Genomic DNA, 20,718 nt, shown 5'->3' on the forward strand with positions numbered 1-20,718 from the left:
CTCTGAAGATGGTAGAGGTAATGTAATTGGGAAATGTTAATTAGGGATGTAGAAGTTTGACAGGAAAATGAGATCCCTTGAGCAACTATATAGAAAATAAAAGGTTAAAGAATATATGCTTAGGCACACAAACAGGACAAGTGTTAAAGGAGAATCAAGAATAATCAAATACCTAGTAACTGCCTGTGCTGGTATTTTTATACAAAACCTGCACCTTTGTTCGTGTGGACTACGTTTTCAATGCAAACAGCACCTATTCACACAGTACAGAAGCTAAGTAGATATGCTGATAAAATAATTTAGCATAGTGATTATTCGTTTTCAAGATAATACTGACAGAAAGAGGGTATTCCGTTGTTATACATCAGAAGACAGGAAAAAAGCCCATTGCTTTGTAAAAGATGTGTTTCTCCCCCCTTTGCACTCAACTGGGTGTTAGCACGTACCCAGTTCTGCTAGCTTGGGAAAATCCTCACTGAAAGCTACCGCACAAACGCATGAGGGTGTAAGAACACCAACAGGCTTCTGCATCAATTAAAAAAACCTTCATTATTGTAAGATCTTACAACATGCTGCAAGATCTGGCTGTGTGTTTTAAGTTTCGGTTGTTGGTTTTTTTATTCCTATTACCTCCTTTACACATTACCTCCACTGCATATGTCTATGACCCTTCAAGGACAATCCCTGTGGGGATGGAACCCAACAAACCAAACATCCCCAACTCCCTCAGTTCCCTCAGACAATGCTAAATCATGGAATGGTCTGGAATCAAAGTACCCTGGTAGCAGCAGCTATCAAGTATTCATGCCCTGCTTTGTATACCTTGCCTAACATGTAGTGCTCCTGTCCCCAGATGAAGGATTTTTTGCTACGTCCCATCATTTCCTTGCAAATTTAAGTGAATTTCGTAATATCTCTTAATATACCATTTCTTTGAGTTGCCAGAATATGTTTATTAATATAAACATAATTTTTGGTCTAGGAAATTAATGACAATTATCACGTAAAGAGGTAATCTGTAACAGAGCAATCCCACAATAACAAAACCAAAATGTTAGATGAATATAATTTCTTAAAATAGCACATGTACAAACACAGTTAAAGAGCACAACATTAAAAAGCTAAAGCTTCAAGAACAATTTTATAGTAGGCAACCAAAATTCAACAGACAGGCACATTATTTCACAGACATGTTTCCTAAAGGTAGCTTCTTAGATGTTTTCCCAGGAAGGGACTGATCTATTGTTAAGCACTGTAAATCTTGAATAATCTTTTGGATTGCCTCATACATCAACCTGCAATGGATCAAATGAGAAAACCTGCAACTAAGCCATGATCAAGACTCTGAGGGTATGCATCTGGAAATTCATCAGAAGTATAACAGTACAAGTGTGCAACTAAGAGTTTGACAAGCAAGGTTTGCTGGAAGCAAGTGCAGTAATTCAGACAGTTCAGTTAGATGGAACAAAAAAAGTTAGAGCTCTTGGTCACAAAACCCTTCCTGTCTGACACTGATGAGGCAGACAGGTACCATGTCATGAAGAGCCCACATGCCAGAAAAGCCATTCTATTAGTCAATGAAGAATGTAACTTTGAACATGGACATCTTGGCTTCATCTTAATTCTAAACCAAAGTGTAACATTTACAGTAGTAAGAAATAACATCCCCATTTTGAGCTGAACTTCTTAGATCTGCTCGAATAGTCACCACAGTAATATTAAAGCTACTTCATAAAACTTGACTTTACATTTTTACAGTTTAAAACAGAGTATTTCAGATGTAAGGGACCTATAATGATCATCTAGTCAACTGCCTGACCACTCAGGGCTGTCCAAAAGTTAACACAAATGAAAGGCATTTGTCCAAATGCCTGTTAAACGCTGACAGGCTGGGGACATCAACCATCTCTTTAGGAAGACTGTTCCAGTTTCTGCTGCTCAATCTGTTCTCCATACCTAAATTTCTCTCCCACTCTTCAGGATGACTCTTTTTTTTTTTCCTTTTACATCATCTAATATTTTACAACATAGAGTAAGACACTTGCTATCAACTGATGTAATATTCCTGTCGTTTAAGTCAAAAGTCATGTAAAAGCTTTTGTAGAAGGTCACGCCATTTTACAAGCTAAAAGATATTCACTTATCAGTGAAGCATGACATCTATACGGCAGTTAAAGAGTCTACCCCTCAAAAAGTCACCTAATTCTAAGTTAAAAACAGTAAGAGTCATAAAACAGCTAGGTTTCAAAAAGGAAGTGGAAAAAAAGCTGATGAAAAATTAGGTACAAGCCATTCTCTTACCAGGATATTTGACAAGGGTTAATATTAACCAGTATTAACGAAAAAGGTTGGTTGTGAAAAGCACGGTTGAACTTAACAGTTCTCAGGGCCCCTTGTCTGCTAACAAAAAAAAACACAGTCAAGAAACAGACTCATGGCACTTAAACACAGAAACATGGTTGGGGTAGGCATCGGAGTTGACAGTCACCCAATCACAGCCATCTCCTACATTTCCATATAGATGACCTTTAAATACTGAGACAGTTTGACATCCTGGTGATTTACTTTGATCTAAGCTATGTTAGAAGTACTTCTTGCAAAGATCCTGTGCACTACAGACTTCAGAAAAGCAGTCAAATGACAAACAGTGAAAAAAGTTTTATTTGCTCTGTATCTTGCAACAAATCAAGTGTAATTCATCCCCAATTATAGTCTGTCACAAAATATGAACAAAAGTATCTTTTTTTTTTTTCGGCATACATTGTGTCTCCCAATTGCTAAGGAAAACAAACAATTATAGCAGATTAAGAACAAACCTACAGCACTCCTTTACTTTAGCCGGTTCTGATACAGAGGCATACTTTTTTATTTGAGAGTCAACTCCAAGAGACTTAGCTAATTGCACAGCACTTGTATCATCACTGATTAGCGTCCCAAGAGCGACAAGCAGTCTAAAAACGGCTTCAAGATCTTGAACGACTTCCATAACTGTGCTGATTACTGACAAACATTGAGCTTTGCCCTCAATGTTGTTGACTTTATGTAAACATACAGCGTAGTTCAGCGTCAGCGTGGCAAGTGCAATGTGGATATTCTTATTAGTGCCTGATTTCATTTCTATTGCTTGAGTCATGATTTCACCCCTCTGTTCCATCATGAGCTTCTGGCCTGCCTGGCTGACAAAACAATTGCAAAGAGCTCTAAGTGCCAACAGCTGGTTTGCTTGCTTCCCTTTAGGGTTCAGAAATTTAAGGAGAAGGACGATAAATTGTACGTGATCCTTTTCACTGCAGAAGTTCTCATTCACAGTGGGATGCCTGACAGACAATCTAAGAATGTCTAGGGCTGGGAAGACAATATCTAAGAAACAAAACAACAAAAAAAATTCTATTAATATTGCGTTATGTGCAAATGTACTGGTGAGTTTCTTTCAGATACAGACACTCTTAAACCCCTTGCTTTGGGAACAGACAGTAACAAGTTCATGCAGAAAGAGATCCAGGTAAAGCACAAGTTGTTTGAAATTCATAAACACAAGTATTGACAAACCCATTCTAGTAACACTTCAATCATAAAAAACATGCTCCTTAATTTCGGATAAACACAGTGCTTTGCAAAAAAATCTTAAAATCTTTCCTAAAAGCTCTAACTGATAACAGTGAAGACAAGTAGAAAATATGGTAACTAATCCAAAAAGGTCTCTGAAAACTTCTCAGTGACTGAACACCCCTACAAGTTCCCTTTGTCCTCCTTCCGTATCTTACAATATACATAGGTACAAAACTGCTTACAGAAAGAAAAATGAGGAAAAAAAATTTAGACTACCTTCAACTCTCAGACTTAATTTGCAAAGAACAACAAGAAAAAAAAGGATGTCCTCAACCGATCAGCTGGAAATCATTTTAAGGAAACCAAACTGAAGAGTTTGTTTAGTTGTTCCCCATCATGTTCCCAAATGTCAAATATACCTGGCTCCTTAAGTCTACTATTGGTTACCCATGTTTATAACCAAACCAGAGTTGAACTTGGTTAGCTACTTATTGAGCAGTTTGGCCTGCAGATATGCTGAATCTTGAGAATTAATGCCTTGTACAACATAAAGAATCTGAAAGGTATGATGACATTAGCTATCACCAGCTCCCAGCTGTGCGAAACATAGTTTAAGTTATGTTATATAATGAATGTGAATTTTTAACACCAAAATATTCTTCCTGTTAATAAATCTTTAACTGCAATTTCAAGAAAGCAGTTCGTTTTAGCTGCATGCTTAGACATTTGTATATGCAATGTATCCATTTTTTCCAGAATGTGCAGTAACAACCAAAATAGCCCTTCCAATCCATCGGTGCTCATGACAACATACTATCAATTGAAATGTTATCACTTCTACTTGTGTTTGTTCAGAATGTTATTCCACTAATGCAGTTCTGACCACATAACTTAGCTTCAGTAACTTATTTACTACTATATTAAGCAGAAGCTACTTTGGGGATTTTTTAATAATTTATCGCCATAATTCCATCCCTCATCTGATAAAAAATTAGGTCTCCAACTTCACACTTCTTTGCTCTATCTCCAAACAAGCCTCACACTTCTTTCTTGAGGATGCTCCTGCTAATGAAATAACCATGATGTTCATATCAGGTTTCTCCTTGGTGTTTACTGTTGTGCCAAAAACAAAACTTGAAGACCAATTACCAGTTGTGCAATTCATGTCACAGCCCCTGCTACCGATTGGAGCCATTAGCATACGTTTATCTAGTTTCTACTTGGGTTATAAACTGCTTGGAATATACTCTATGGAAGAGCCAGCTTAAGACAACTTTTGGTTCACGGTGAAGATGATACAAAAAATAATTGTAATTGTCTACCTTCAGGCCAGTTAATGGCTCTCCATAAAGTCTCAAGTTGCTGTGCTGTAGGTGTTTCTGTGGAGTTGTTGCATGTTGTAGACAGTAACTTTTCTAGGATTATCAAGTCATCTTCTGTAAGCTTATGTTCTTCAGTTGCACTGCCATTGAGTTCCTTTAATTTGCCTGTAAGACAATAGAAGAGGCATGGCTTACTGACAGCAGAACTTCACAAATCCAGATTTCGAATGAAATACTACAAAAGCACTTTATAAACAAGTTACAATTATTGTAGTTGTTTTAGGAGGGATTTAGATTTTTAAACCCTACTTTTTCCAGTTTTATCATTTTCTAATTTCAAGGTTTTAATCATCACAATGTTTGCTACTGTTAAGCTCCCTCTAATACTGTAACACAAAGATTCAGAATTCACATCTTAGCCTACACACAGGCAAAAATGCAGAAAACAAGACCATTAGTTTTCGTAACTGAAATGTGATTCCTTTTTTGCTGTTTTCTATTATTAAGTAGTAGAAACAAAAAAGAAACTGTATGTTCTTAGCGTGATCAGTTTTTATATTTTCACTTAAGTGCCATAAGAAAAATATGATTGTACCACATCCTATATTCAAATTTCAATGTAATTTTAAAAATCAAAGTATTGGAAAAATTATTGTAATGTACAGAATTTTGCTTAAAATAGACCTAGCCTTAAGCACCTGCCAATCATTGTTCTTCCAGAATTGATGACGGTCATGCCAATAAACACACAAGCAGGCAGCATTACATTAGTAATGAGTCTTACAGTATGCACAAAAATCAACTGCAGGCTTCCTATTAAAAACCCCATATAGCTATTAAATCTATCCCAGTCCAGCCATATTAAAAAGAGTATTTAACCACGTGCTGTAACAAAACCACAGGAAACTCAGTGAACCTAGGTTTCAGATTCTAAGCTTAAAAAAACCAAACAACCCACTAAGCCTGTGGCTAATATGTTTACCCTTCAAGAATATTGGACAAAAATAAACTGATACACTATGCTTTTAAGAGTAAATAAAAGTCTCTGCTTTGCTATAACATAGCAGAATGAAAATCAGCAAAATCAGCCAGCCTTGCCGTTCTCCCTCTTAAGAAGTTTTGAACAAAATTTTAGTGTAAAGTCTGTGCAAAACTAAGAGGAGGCTAAATCTATTTACTACCAACAACTTCCAGAAAAAAAAAAAAATCCAGTTTGTGAACCCCATATCTTCTCCCTGAACAAACAAATTACCAGAGTGCAAAAAAGTTCAGGGAAACAGGACGAGGGTGACTGAAGATTCTGAATGGTATTTTTAAACAGAAAATGAAACCTGAACAATATGTAGAAGGGCAGTACTGTATACAGAAGGCCCCAGAGGCTTGAGAAGTGGAGCTATGTGAACCTCATGAATTTCATGAAGGCCAAGGGTACTCCACCTGGGCCGGGCAATCCCCAGTATCAATAATAGGCAACAAATGGACTGACATCCTGCAGAGGAGGACTTGGGGATACTGGTGGATTACAAATTGGACAGGAGCCAGCAATGTGCACTTTCAGCCCAAACAGTCAACCATATACCAAATGTATGTGGCCAGCAGGTCAAGGGAGGCGATTCTCCACTCTTGTGAGGCCTCGCCTGGAGTACTGCGTCCAGCTCCAGGGTCCCCAGCACAAGCAAGACATTAGAGCAGGTCCAGCAGGACCACAAAAATCAGAGGACTGGTATGCGTCTCCTGTGAGGAACGGCTGAGAGAGTTGGGGTTGTTCAGCCTGGAGAAGACTCTGGAGCGACCTTATTGCAGCCTTTCAGTATCTAAAAGGGGCTTATATGAAAGACTTTTTATCTGGGTCTGTAGTGGCAGGACTGGACAGGAAGGAGTAATGGTTTTAAACCAAAGAGACACTGAAACAGGTTGCCTAGAGAAGCTGTGGCTGCTCTCTCCTTAGAAGTGTTTGAGATCAGGCTGGATGTGTCTTTCAGCAAGCTGACCTAGTGAAAGATGTTGCTGCCTACAGCAAGGGGCTTGGACCAGATGACATTTAAAGGTCCTTTTCAACCCAGACCATTCTATGATTCCATGACTGTAAGGCCAGAAGCTTGCCCTCTTCAAGAAGTTGGATAAATGTGAAAGTATACTTTTTCCAAAAAGCAGAATCTCTTGTTTTAAGTTTCCTTATCAGACTATCTGGATAACTACAACACTTTCAAGCTCTGTATACAAAGGGGAGAGAAGGAAGCAAGAGAGTTTTAATTTGGAGATGTTCAAGGCAGGTACACTGTGAATACAAACTAGTTTTACAAAACCCTTAGATGTACTAATGTATGTTCAGAAACATAAACTGGTGACAAATGGGGTAGAGATTTTGTGGAACATTTACAGAAAAAATAGAGGAAGAGATAGTATAATAGGAATGAAGCCTGAGAGGGAAAAACAAGGCAAAAATATAGTTTACCAAAAAAAAGTGTACAATTAGTAAATATTGCACACTGTTTTCCTTTTTCTGTTATGCAGAGAGTTCTGCTTAAATACAGAAGTCATCATTGCATTCTATGAAATAGCAGAGTGCCTTACTTTAGCAGTGAGTTTCACTGAATTTCACTGAATTTTTAGAGTTGGAAGGAACCATAGAGATCATCTAGTCCAACTCCTCTGCTAAAGCAGGACCACCCAGAGTGTGTCAGACCATGCCACTCAGGACTGCATCCAGGCGGGTCTTGAAAATCTCCAAAGAAGGGGGCTCCACAACTTCCCTGGGCAGCCTGTTCCAGGGCTCTGTCACCTTCACCATGAAAAAGTTCTTCCTCATATTGAAGTGGAACCCTTTATGTTCCAACTTGTGCCCATTGCCCCTTGTCCTCTCACTGGCAACTACTGAAAAGAGTCTGGTTCCCTCCTCCCTCAGCCCGTCCTTGAGATACTTGTAGGCATTACAAGCACTTCATAGATTACGTTGTATGGTTATCTGGCGAACTAAAACTTTCATAAGCAAAATCAGAAAGGGATTGCACATGACCTGCATACTTACCTAGGGGAAAAAAAAAAAAAAAAGTACATTATTTAAATGTACCAGCTTGATAAAAAAGAAAAAAAGATGCCAAACAACAGCAGATATAAGCTGAGGGAAAAAGAAAAGGGTGTCCTGTATTAGAGATTTTGTGAAATTTACTCACACTCCTAAGCCTTCAAATACATGCACCATTAAAATGATGAATGCAATTCGAAAAGGTCAAAACCAAGAAATAGTAGGAAAGCTATGGGAAATCAGCTTTTTGAAAAGATCAAAAGTGAAGTTACTTCAAACAGATGAAAAATAAAAACATCCTTGAAATTAAACTTACCAAGTATCTGTGTAGGATTGGCCTGGTCAAATGTGACAGCATCCATCTTCGGAAAATAAATATTTTCAACTTTAGCTGCAGCTGATTGGTAGGCACCCTTTCCTACATAAAGGAAGTACAAGAAGTTCAACGGTGTACTAAAGTGTCTGACATAGAACAATATCCAACCAGTAAGTCTCTCCTGCTGGACATTAGTCAGAAAAGTAGTTTTAAAAAGATATGATTGCTTATGCAAATAGCTGCCATTCCTTGCATTATTTTTACATTCAAGGGTTAAAGCTTAAGGCAATACCTTCATAAACTGTTCTCCTTTCATGTAAAAATTTACTATACAAGTGTATATTATTAACAGGGGTTTCTGAATTATATTAACTAAATGCAAAGTCACTCACAGGAATTTGTATTGCACTTAAAGCACAAAAATGGCAAGGGTCATTTTACAGCAAAGATCCCTCCTGTCCCTGAAATCTAATCTTTGGATTATTTTCATAATGAATAGGCGAAGTTTTTATATATTGAAAGATTTGCAGATATGACCAAGTTATGTCACATGCAATAGTAGCCCAATATCTCTTCAGAATGAGAGTAATAAAAAGCTTTAATCATTGCTTGTAATAATTTCCTACAACCTTAGGTGAATTAGTGGCTGATATTGTATAATTTCCATTAACTAGATATACCGATTTCTTTGATCAACAACATAACAAGTAGGAAACCAAAATTTCTCTTTGTAAACAGATTATTATCATATATTTTAAAACTTCCGTGCGTGACTCCTGCGTGTAAAGGAAGGCTCTGTTTTCCGTATTTTCTGAATAATTTTGAGACTCTAAGCAGCTTCAACCTGCTAATTATTTTTAATTAAGTATAGGTTTGCATCAATAAAATTCCACGTCAAAGGAAAAACTGAAGCAAAAGCTCAAGGATGCTTTTCATTGGCAGGTATCATCTCTTACCTGTATAAGGATCAACCCCACCCACTGGAGTGGCTGCATTTGATGCTGAACCAGGAACATAGCGGCCAGCACCTGCACGGAGACATTAGGTTTTTTAAACACCACCGCTGGTAAAGGGGTAACATATATTTGTATTTAGGTACCAGTTTTCAAACATCACTATTAAAGGTGTTATTTTGCACTAAAGGAATTAAAGAGAAGTCTTCAACACTTCCTGAAATGTAGGGATTAAATCTATGCCTGTGTATGAGGTTGGTGCTGGGGGTGATGATGGCATTCACAAGCTCAGTGACCTGTAGCTGTGAGGCACTCTGGCATGGTCTCTGGCACCCACTGGTGCAAAGGCCACCAGCACAGTAGATACTTTATGCACAAGAAGCTACAGGGGGATGGCACTGCTGCCCAGGCTTGGCCTCTCACTGTACGGGGGCGAGCAGTGGCCTCTCCTGTGGGAGGTGTACTCTGTTTGTGGCACTGAGTCCTCACATGAAGCAACTGCAGGGTCTTGGCATGTGCAGAGACCACAGCCTGAGGAGCCACATGAAGCAAGGGAGGAGAGACAGATGGAGACCACAGAACAGGAACAAAGACTGTCAAGATGGGGAAGACTGTAGGCTACAGCTTTTGGCAATAGAGCATAACCTTCTGCTCCACCTGTAGATCTGCAAATGCAGAACAAGCACAGTGCCCCAGCACTGGTGAGGCCACACAACAGGGGATGGATGCATCAGGCCAGCTGAGATGGCACCTCATGGCTGAAAAAAGGGGAAAGGCAAGTAGCAGCGATGGGAGGCTTCCTCCTGCAAGGTATGGAGGCATGACCTGGTATCATGGGAGGTTTGTGTCTGCTGGAGGTCAGGATGTTGCAGAGAGGCTTGCAAAGCTTGCCTGGCCTTCAGACTGTTACCCTGGTATTCTTCCACATCAAGTGGAAGTCAGCTGATCAAGTGGGTCAGCAACTCACTGCCTTGCTGCTTTTGCAGGCAGGACTTCAGCATCTGTCTGACAAAGCAGGGCTGGAATGCCTTTGCAAACTAGCTTGTTAAACTACTGAGTAGGACTTCAAGCTAGCTAGGAGAGCAGGGAGAGCTGGAATCTAAAATTTAGGGTGCAAGGTACCAATAAAGGTAATGTAATAAGAAAAGGAATAATAAGAGGAAAAAAGAAAACTACTGTATGAATATACCGATTGCCGTGTTGGCCGTGCATCTGAGAGTTTGACAAAACATAAGGCTTAAGACCTACTGCTCTGCTGTAGAGAACAGTGACAGGAGGCAGATGAGACAGCAGAGGGCTCTCCTAAGCAGGGCTGGACATGCTTCGACAGTGGTGGAGTCCACCTTATCAGTCTGTACCACACTCCTGGCCCAAGTGGAGAACTGCAAAAACCAGTGCTCTCGTGCTGAACACTGAATGCAACTGAACATGATTAAAATATGCATCTTAAATGCTAACGAGACAGATTATGAATTTACCATTACCTGTAAATGGATCTGCTCCAGGTATTGTACTTGATCCAGATGAAGAGCCTGGAACATAACGTCCAGCACCTGGTAAAACAGTAAGAAAAGCAATGACTACTATACAGAGCTTGATGTTATTAGAATGTCAATACTTCTCAGACAGAAACACTCAAAAATAAAGCCAAACATCAAATATGTCTTATTGTTAAGTTTTTATGAAAAGAAATCTGATCCTATCCACAAAAGAGTCCCTTGATGCTGAACAAATTCTTCCTAATTATTTGAGAGTCAGGAATTTGTTTTCTGGGGCATACATAGTACACATTTGCATGCAGCCAAATCAAAGGTATGCACATAAGTCCAGATGACTGCAGTTCCATGAGATACATCTGAACCCAATCAGCCTCTGGTCGCATTTCTAGTTCATTGCAATAAAATGATTTAGCTCAATTATTTTATGATATTTTATTCCTACCTTCATCTTAGTGAAACCAGTGGAAATAAGACTTCTTTCTTTTGTAAATGTGATAAACAGGATGTAATTGATCAAAATGGTTCAGCTTATGAGTAACTAACTCATTCCATATCCTCCCTGAAAAAGGGTCATTTATGTATTTCACTCAGTTTCAGTTCATTCTCTAACTACATTTTTGTATTTAACTGATTGCCTTAACAGCACCTAGCCACCACTTCGACGAATATGAAGAGTGGCATTTTCTTCCACTGGAAAAAAAAAAACCCATACTACACTGAAAAATACAACTGGCTTGATTACAGTTTTGTTGAAGATTTGTTCTTACAAATACTTCACAAGTTTGTCTTGTTTTGTCAGATCTATCTGCACCTTGCCCTCAAACATTTAAGGACACAAAAGCCCTACAGAAGCGCACGAGCTACAACAGTGAAATCTGCCTGAGCAGATAAGTGAGGTGGATTGAACTGTCTGAACAACCAGACCCAGAGAGTGGTGATCAGTGGCACAACACCTGGTTGGAGGCCAAGCATACCCCGAGGGTCAGTACTGCATCTGGTCCTGTTCAACATCTTAATTAACGATCTGGAAGATGGGTCAGAGTGCACCCTCAGCAAGTCTGCTGATAACACAAAGCCAGGAGGAGACCTGATGTCATAATTTAAGTTTATAATTTTTACCTGTAAATGGATCTGAATATTGAGCACTTGTACTCAGCAGAGTTTGCCCTTTAGTGTTGTCCATAATAAACTTGGCCACCTGATCCAGAAACATAGGATTTAGATCATTCTTTTGCAGGAAGTTGTATGCCGTCAGCCAAGGATCATCAGTGATGTTATATGGCAGTTTGTAGGAAGGCCCACTTTCATTTACATCAATAGTGAAAACATAGTCATACTCCTTTAAGGACATTAAAAACAAAAACAAAATAGAAGTTTGTCAACACTTTTTACATCAGGCTGTATCAAATGCAGACTAATAATGGCATAGGGCTAAGCCTAAGAACTTTAATGCTGCTACTTGGAGATTTTATCAATAACACTCTCCTCCACAGGCTGCAAGTAAAAAATACATACACCATACCCTGTGTTTCCAGAATTCTCTGTCTCAAGAAGAGCAGGCTAGAACAACCTATTATGATAAGGTGCGTGCAGATACATTACAATAACAGATGTGTCAGACAACTCTCACAGACAGCTCTGGCTGCCTGCAAAGTTCTAGGGCACTCAGATGCCTCGAAAAACTTCAGTCTTAAAAGCACGCTTCAAATATTGAACCACAACAAATTCCTAAGTTTTTTTTAAAATCAGGTGAGAGATAAAATTAGTATCTTATAGAGAGCAATAAAATCAATTAAAGTTCGCATATACCTTTCCTTCAAATAAAACTTTTCCAGATGTTTGTTGTGTGGCTCCAGAAGAACCAACAACGTCACCAATCTTTATCCATCTTCCTTCACTAACGCTCCACTGATATGCTTCTACTTTCCCATTGTCTTTAATAAGACGTGTCTGTCCATCTCTTGTTCCTGTAGACAGGAGTGTTTAAGAGTTTGAACAAATTCAAGAACATGATTTACTTTAAAAGAGAAAAAAGTGTTCAAATACAGCTCACATTTAAAGATGAAAGGATAGTTCACCAACATATAAAGTCACGGCACAGGAAGTAACTAGATAATAGATGTCACAACAAGAATAGCAGAAATCTCGACATCAGCGTTTCACAATTACAGTAATGGTAACTGCCACCAGACTAAGTTGCAAAAGCAATCCTTAAGTCAAGTATTTCAAAAGTTTACCATTTTCCCAGGGAGATGACAATCAAGAAAGGTGATATTCTCCCATGGTCTAACATGATGGGAAGCTTCATACGATTGTAATTTTTATGCCACTTGCTGATCAGAGCCAAGGGCTGAGGTCACTGGTTACTTCGCCTTGGGAAAAAGTATTTGTCTATTTAAGAGTAATCTTAACTACCACTGCTTCCACTGTATTCCTAGTAATCTCCCAAGTACCTCAAAAGTGTAAAGTAAGGTAAGACAAACTTTTGCAAGCCAAAAACTAATGCAGACAGTTTGCATAAAAAATCCACATTCAGTAATCTTTTGGCAAATTACGTAACTGTCTCATATACTACTGGCACAGATGACATAACAGATCTAAAACATCTCAAACACGCTACAGTATCCTGAATTCCACCTTCTTTTAAACTCTCATAAGAGAAATATCTTATACCATTTTAGTCTACAAAAAAACACCCCGTATATTTAAACTAAAGCCTTGCCTTCAAAAGAATTAATGAAAGGATAGTAGAGCAAAATTAAGCTGTTTTCTTCAGTGACTCTTCTGAAAGGGATCAAAGCTTAAATTTTGAAAACTATGGAAAGTTTCAGTAACCCAAAACTAACATTTGGAGGTATATCTAACCTGACAACAGTGCAATAACTTACCAGGATCCTTAAGATGTTCTCTTCCAGGAAGGTCATCAGCATTAATATCTCCTAAATCACCAGTTTTAGGGTCAATGGATGCTTGGGAAAGCTCATTTTCAAAAGCTTGAATCTCCTCAGCACTTGCTGTACGTTCCAAAGACTCTGTAAACACCCTTATAATTCCATCACTGAACGGAGAGAAAACAAACAGAAATACTATTTTAAATGTCAAAATGATTACATACATTCTAGTGGTGACTTCTGTGTCATAAGAAATGACCACTACTTCTAACAAGCCCTCCCAATTATTTTTATGAAAGCTTGCGCTCATGCTGAAAACACCCAGAGAAGGACTTAAGCAGGTAGCCCTATCTGTAGTACGATCTTAAAATCAAGGTAGGACATGCCTATCAAAAGGGTTCTTGATACCGTACTTGTAAGTCCATTCTCATTCTATTCATGGTTTACCACATTCCCAAAGAATTCACTCTACCTCTGAAATTGACGTAACAAAAGAATGACTTTTTGGAATAAGTACAGCACATTTAAATTTAATCCACACACACATTTTGATGGCTGTATTTTTAAACGTAGATTAAACTGATATGCAAAGTGAAGGTTGCAATTTCATTTAAAAATACACTGTGAATAAAACCTGAATACCTTGCACCAACTACGATATCCCCATTGTCTAACACGCAGCAGCACCATACAGACTGAGCTGGAAGTCTGATAGTTTGAGCACATTCTCCTCGTTTCCAGATTCTAAGAGATCTATCCTCTCCAGTAGTTATAAAATCTGAAAAGAAAAAGTAATAAAAACTTTTAAAGTATATTTTCGGTGTACCGTGATACTAGATACTGTGACACTGCCATTCTGCAACTATCTAAAAATTAGAACAGTAAAAGAACTCTTCTACAAATTTAATACTCCTCTCAGTTGCAAGAAGAGATTTAAAAGAATGCTACCGCATAGTTGTCTTCTCAAAAAAAAAAAAAAGTGAATAAATTGTGGACTAAGCAGCTAGACAGGGAATCAAATTACACTCAAGACAAACAAAAGATTCCTTCCTCCTTTTGAAGTTTAAACAAGGAACTTTGAAAAATTTTGTGACCACCACTGTTTTATCTTACACTATACATGCGAGGTAGGCCTGCTTTTTCAGGAAGCATGCATAAGGCACTCTCTAAAGTCTATAAACTCCTCAATGGGGAATTTTAAGGCATAAGAGATTTACAACATACACATCCGCTATTATACATGCAATTTAGCTGTGGAATGAATGCACAAGTGTTCCACACACCACACAAAGATCACTGACTTGGCATTTCTTCTGCAACTGTCTGCAAGTTAGTCCTGAACCTCTAAACTTCTAACTCTGAAAAAAAATGCAATTAAGCCCCACACATAGCATTCTTAACTTAAACTACTTGTAATGCACTTTGAAAACTTTCTGTAAGCCACACATTATCATTTTAGTGCTTTGCAACAGTGCTGAAATACAGTTGGCAAGCTAGATAATTTTGCCTATCACTTTGCCAAAGTTTCACTTAAGCCTTACAATTAGGCCTATGCCAGGACCTTTCATCTCACCTACTACCAGAACAATTCTGCTGGAGGTGCGATTTGGAGTCAATCACAAGTTGTTTTTTTTAATTTTTTTACGCTAAGAAAACAAGTAAATTAAACTCTACCTGACCTTGTTAGTTGTGACAGCTCCACAGAATGCCCACCTTGCTATTTCATTTTGGAACAATGTTCAGTAATAGTCACAAAAATAATCCTACCTTTACATTGAGGGAAGACAGAGATGCTGTATATATAATTTGTATGTCCATAATACACCTGCAAACACTCGCCAGAGATCTGCCATCTTCGAACAGTAGCATCATTAGCACAGGAAAGGAATTCCATTTCACTGAGAATAGCTAAACCTCTCACACAGTCTTCATGTCCTTTATAAAAGAAAGGAACAATTTTAATGCGGCTTTTCTTTCCTTCAGCAGCAGTATACCATTTCTGTTTATTTCTATTTCACATATAAATCCCAGCAACCAATCTTCATTATGGAAGCCATTGAAAAAAAAAAAAAACAAAACAAACAAAAGCAACTCATTGCTCATTATTCTCTAAAAACAATCTAATCCTTTTAAAGGTAATGCGATTTCTGTGCATGCAACTTGAGGGACTTTGAACTGTAGAAAAATTGCACAATTTTTAGGTAGGATTTTTAATTTTTTTTCTTTTTAAAAGAACGCACGCCCCCGATGAAATTACCAACTGCAGCAACATTTACCAGTGAAAGTTCTTTCACATCTGCCTGCCTTCCACAGTTTAATAGTTTTGTCAGCTGAACCAGTCAACATTAATCCCTGTTCAGGCAGTATTTTCACTGCCCATATTGCAGCTGTGTGACCCTGCAAAAGAAAGCGACATTATTAGACTTGTCAGAATCAAATCAAGAGGACCTATTTTATAGTCATACAGAGGAACTTCATACCTGTAATGTCATCATACATCTGTCATTCAACCAGACCTTGGCTGTTGTATCCCATGATCCACTTAATAATGTACCAAATTTCCCAGATGAAAGGCTGCAAACTGGAATTAATATTCAAATTAGCACTGACAAGTTTCCTGTATTGCCACCAATCTTATGCCAGCAATTTATAGTGATTTATTTAAGATTTACTTAGTAGCACATTTAGTGTTGAGGAGTCTGGGGAAGAGTTACATTGAACTGTAGCTGCACTGCAACCTAGAAAGGTGCTGCTTAAAAATCTCTTCACTTTAGATGTCAAAATTTCACATCTTTTTGCCATTCATATTTATAAATTTCTCTTAGTATCAGATCTCTTCTCCTCAGACTAAAATACGTTGACAAGCAAGTTAAGTAACTAGTCAAGAAACAGAATTAATGCCAAGCTTTAGTTTTAAGATGATAGAGAAAGCCAAGACTTAATCAACGTGTATTATGTCCTCAAGAAGCAAGATTTTGAATAAAAAATACTTAGCTCATCTTTTAGAAGGCAAAATATTAGTATCAAGAAATTGTGGTGACGTTTAAAGATTTAGCAAAAAGATAATCTGCAAATGCTCCAGTAAAAAACAGGTACAAAACTGAAGACAAAGGGTGCTAATAAGATTTACTAATAAAAGTTTACAAAAAGAACTAAGTCATAAACAGAGAGTACCCTGTCCATCTAATAATTTATAAAACAGAAGTAGGGCCTGATGTTTCTTGCTTCTATGACTCCACAGTGAAAACCAGACAGTATTCTACCCATCACTTATAATGTCCTACTTTTTCCCCACTTTAAAAAATGTAGAATTACATTAATCATAAAATCTGTTTTAGTGTTTTACGTTACTGTAAAAATTGCCATAGGGAAACCTATAACTTGTCTAGAACATCTCATCCCTTTTCACATTGTTGGAAGAGGGATGTCACATATTATTTTAACTACTCATCCATCCTAGGCTTCTGATAAAGTATGTAAGTTACTCCATGCCTCCTTACACAGTGACATTGTCTTTCTCTCAGAGAAAGCCAAGAGCTTTATAATACAAACATAAATTTTAGATGCTGTTTAGCAGTCCAGGGTATTTTCAAACTGGTCTCCACAACGATCCTTTAACAGTCAAAAAAAAAACCAACCAAACAATCAAAACCTCCAAAACTTGAAATGTTTATTTTTGATACCTTATAATTACATGATTAGACTATTTAAAGGTCTGTTAAATAGTCAATTAGCTCACTGTTGTGAGCTAATCTACTATTTTAACCCCAGCCAGCAGCTAGGACCACACAGTCTGTCAAAAAGTTCTCTCCTTCTGCTAGAAGGGCAGAGAAAAAGAGGGAAAAAAGAAGGGGAAATGGGAAAAAAACACACAATCTTTGTGGGCTGAGATAAAGACAATTTAATAGAACAGTAACAGAAAATAAAAATAATAATGACACAAGTCACTCTCACCACTAGGTGAATTGGTTACCTTCCCGAGCAGCGATTGCAAGTACTCCATCCCCACCCCAGCCAACCCCATTTTAACCCCACTGATCATGACATCTATGGTACAGAATATCCCTTGGGCCATTCCATTCTTCTATCTATGGTTCTTATCTGCTTCTATGGGAAGATGAAAACTTGAAAAATATAAATATCACTTGGCAACAACTAAAAACAACAGGCATTATTGACATTCCTTTCTTAGGAACTCTGAAACACAACAACCACCAGGAAAAAAAAAATAACTCTAGCCCAGTTGAAACCAGGCCACACAAAACAGAAAACCTTAGCATGCTAATATGAAAATTTCTGAATCTTGTTACATAGCTCAAGAAAAGGTATACAAAGTTGTTTCAGTATGTCACATGCTGCACTGACCTCACTGAAGAGAGATGAAATTTCTCTAATAAACTTTTAGTCTTTACTAATATTTAAAGCATCAATTAATATTAGATCCCCATCTAGGTAACAAAATGGGCAGTGAAAGTTTGCTTACTTAGGAAGCAGACTTTTTCTACTTCCATCAACTTGGGAATAAAAATTAAGCTCAATTCATGCAGAACAAAATGAACTGCTTCTTAAAAGTCCAACTCTTGGCAAAAGGGTTATCATTCTGTAAATTGCCATGTGTTCACATATACAGTAAAAGCTCAAGCATTGATCAATGTAAACTTGGAAATCCTTGCAATGAACTGTCATTGAGATTATAAAATCCTATTTTGCAGAGGCCATAATTAAATAGTTTGCTACATTAAATACCAAAGAAATCAAAATTGAGTTTTATAACTTTAACTTAATTTCCTCTCTAACAAATCACGTTAAATTTTATGCAACAAATTAAAGAAAAAAAAAAAAGACAGACTACATACCTGTGTTCTTATGACCCTTAAGGGTGTAAAGAGGAGCTGGGTTGTCAACTGTGAAAATGCAAATATTATGATCATTGCCACCAGTTGCAATCAGCCCACGAGGATAGAGGTCACTTGGAGGTATGATGCACACACAAGATACAAAATTTGAGTGGCCACTCATACAGTGCATTTCAGTAAAACCCCTGTTAAGACTAAACATATATGATAATCAGTTGGGAGTCATGACAGAAACATTACTTATTTGACGTACTGAATTACAACAGTTGTCTTATACTCCAACTCTTGGATTAATAACTCTGCTTGTATTGTGCTGAATAAATACTATGGATGATCTAGAAAGAATGAAAAACTTACCAGAAAAATTATATCCCAGCATTCCAACTCAGTAAGTGATATTTAAAGTTTTCCACTTATCTTTTGGTAATGGTAGGCCTGAAAGGACTTAGTTTTGGTTTTTCTTGCTCCTTGGTTCATTTTTCTTGCTCATATGCCCAATTTGATGAGTAGTTACAGTTTGTCTTATTTGTGGTCTCAAATAAGACTCAAATATGTAGCTCAATATACCTTAAAATAACAGGGCACATAAACAAAGGAAGTTTACTGCCTGCCAAATCGATTCACTGGCCCTTAATTAGGAGTACTGTAGAGGTTTCATAGTTAAGTGGATTATAACTGACTCAAGCAGCACCCCTATTTCTTCATCATGATCCAGCCTCAATAGTGATAGCAGTAACTGGAAAAAGCTTGTTATCCCCACATAATAAATGAGTGGGCTGTGGCGGCATTTGTTTGGTTTGGGTTTTTTTTTTTCCTTTTTCTGTTTGTTTCCCCCTCGCCCCAAAAAACATAACGTATCATATCACACTGTCATCCTTCACACTCTACTGCTTGGAAAGCTTGAAATACATAGGTAAATCATGACACTCCTCTAAATTCTAAAATGTCTTCTCTGCTGAAGGTACAAAGAACACATGTAGGTAACATATCTTTCCTGTAAAATTTAAATGACAAAAATAACATTCACCAGTTTGCTTACACACTGAACCCTACCTACTGTAACACCAGCATCTTCAAAGCAGAGAGACGTAACCATTACGACCACTATAACACTGCATGTTACTCATGTCTCCCTCACACAGCTCTCAAAAGTTACGTGTCAGAATCACAGGTCCTTTCCTGCAATAAATTTCTAAGCAATTTAACAAGTTCTCCCCTTGTGATGAGAGATTTAACAAGACACACTTAATGAGATTAGTCTTCCCCTCCTCAGTTGCAGAGGTAGAGATATCAATTTAATCACACACGCGAGCGTTCAGGCAAATTTGCCAATTATCCAATTCACTGGAAGGTAGTGGAAAGATTCACAGTTCACAATTTGAAACTACAGGCAGATGAGGAGATACGTCCTGTGGCTTCCTGCAATACCCTACCTCTCCACCACCTCCTACGCACATTGCTTAGCACTACTTCTTCTGGTCTCAATGATATGCTGAAAAATTCACTGAGTTAATTCAACAAGACAAATGCAGTAGGAAACAACCCTGTATGACATGAATATCAGAGAAACGGTGTTGGGTTTTTTGCTTATCCGAAGTCTTAGTGTATTTAAATTTCCTGTGTAGTTTTTGGTTCATATTCCATTTTATGTTCAAGGAATTCTGCTCAGCAAGGGGAAAAAAAAAAAAAAGTTTTTCAAAAATGGTCAAAGAGTATTGCTTTACTGTCAAAAACGCTGCATTATTACTTAGAGGGATCACTTTGGTACTGAATACCAAGAGGTGGAAACAACACTAACATCACCTGGAGGAAAGACCGCCAGATTTACAGACGTTATCAGCGTCTGCAAAGCACGACAAAATGTCGACATAAGAGTTAACTGTTCGAGCAAATACAGCCTTCCCCAGAAGCGGGCCAGCGGGCGGACACGCCTTGGCCCTTCGCAAACTCTCCCGCCCGCCCCCAGCGAACCGACTCCCGCCGCCGCGCCCAGCCCGCCCCCTCCCCAGCCCCCGCCGATCCACCCGGCCGTCCCACCACAGGACACGACCGCGGGGGGGAAACCCTCCCAGCCGACTGCAACCCGGACCGCCTCGCCCAGCGACCGGCGGCTTTGCCGAGGAAGGCCGCGGCCCAGCGCTCACCCGTCAGGAGCCCAGAGCCGCGCAGTTCGGTCCCGGGAAACGGACACGAAACCGCCCGGGGGAAAAAGGCCGCGGGTCAGGCCCCGCACGTCCTGCCCATGCCCCACCAGGGAGCAACGAAGCCGGTACCCGCTGCCCTCGCCCGCCATGGCGGGGGGGGGCC

The 20,718-nt window shown here is 38.6% G+C and overlaps 1 protein-coding gene across 1 annotated transcript; it reads right to left on the reverse strand.

The window, feature by feature from the left end:
- Nucleotides 1–932: 932 nt before the first annotated feature.
- PLAA (phospholipase A2-activating protein) lies at nt 933–20,708 on the reverse strand. The gene is made up of 14 exons (XM_014956409.1): nt 20,556–20,708; nt 18,412–18,605; nt 16,036–16,136; nt 15,832–15,952; nt 15,323–15,490; nt 14,198–14,333; nt 13,553–13,722; nt 12,474–12,631; nt 11,784–12,003; nt 10,650–10,718; nt 9,169–9,240; nt 8,213–8,314; nt 4,872–5,036; nt 933–3,360 (listed from the first exon to the last, which is right to left on the reverse strand). The coding sequence occupies exons 1-14, from the start codon at nt 20,702–20,704 to the stop codon at nt 2,795–2,797; spliced, it is 2,391 nt and encodes a 796-aa protein (XP_014811895.1). The 5' UTR covers nt 20,705–20,708; the 3' UTR covers nt 933–2,794.
- Between the last annotated feature and the right edge of the window lie 10 nt (nt 20,709–20,718).

The sequence above is a fragment of the Calidris pugnax genome, unplaced genomic scaffold, assembly GCF_001431845.1.
Source record: "Calidris pugnax isolate Ruff unplaced genomic scaffold, ASM143184v1 scaffold262, whole genome shotgun sequence".
NCBI lineage: Eukaryota > Metazoa > Chordata > Aves > Charadriiformes > Scolopacidae > Calidris > Calidris pugnax.

Excerpts from the sequence above, each read along its gene's own strand:
- PLAA (XM_014956409.1), bottom strand. The coding sequence starts at position 20,704 with ATGGCGGGCGAGGGCAGCGGGTACCGGCTTCGTTGCTCCCTGGTGGGG. Across the intron at positions 15,491-15,831 it reads ATGTGAAAGAACTTTCACTG|GACATGAAGACTGTGTGAGA; the intron begins GTAAATGTTGCT and ends TCTTTTATAAAG. Across the intron at positions 5,037-8,212 it reads CAATCCTACACAGATACTTG|GCAAATTAAAGGAACTCAAT; the intron begins GTAAGTTTAATT and ends ATTGTCTTACAG.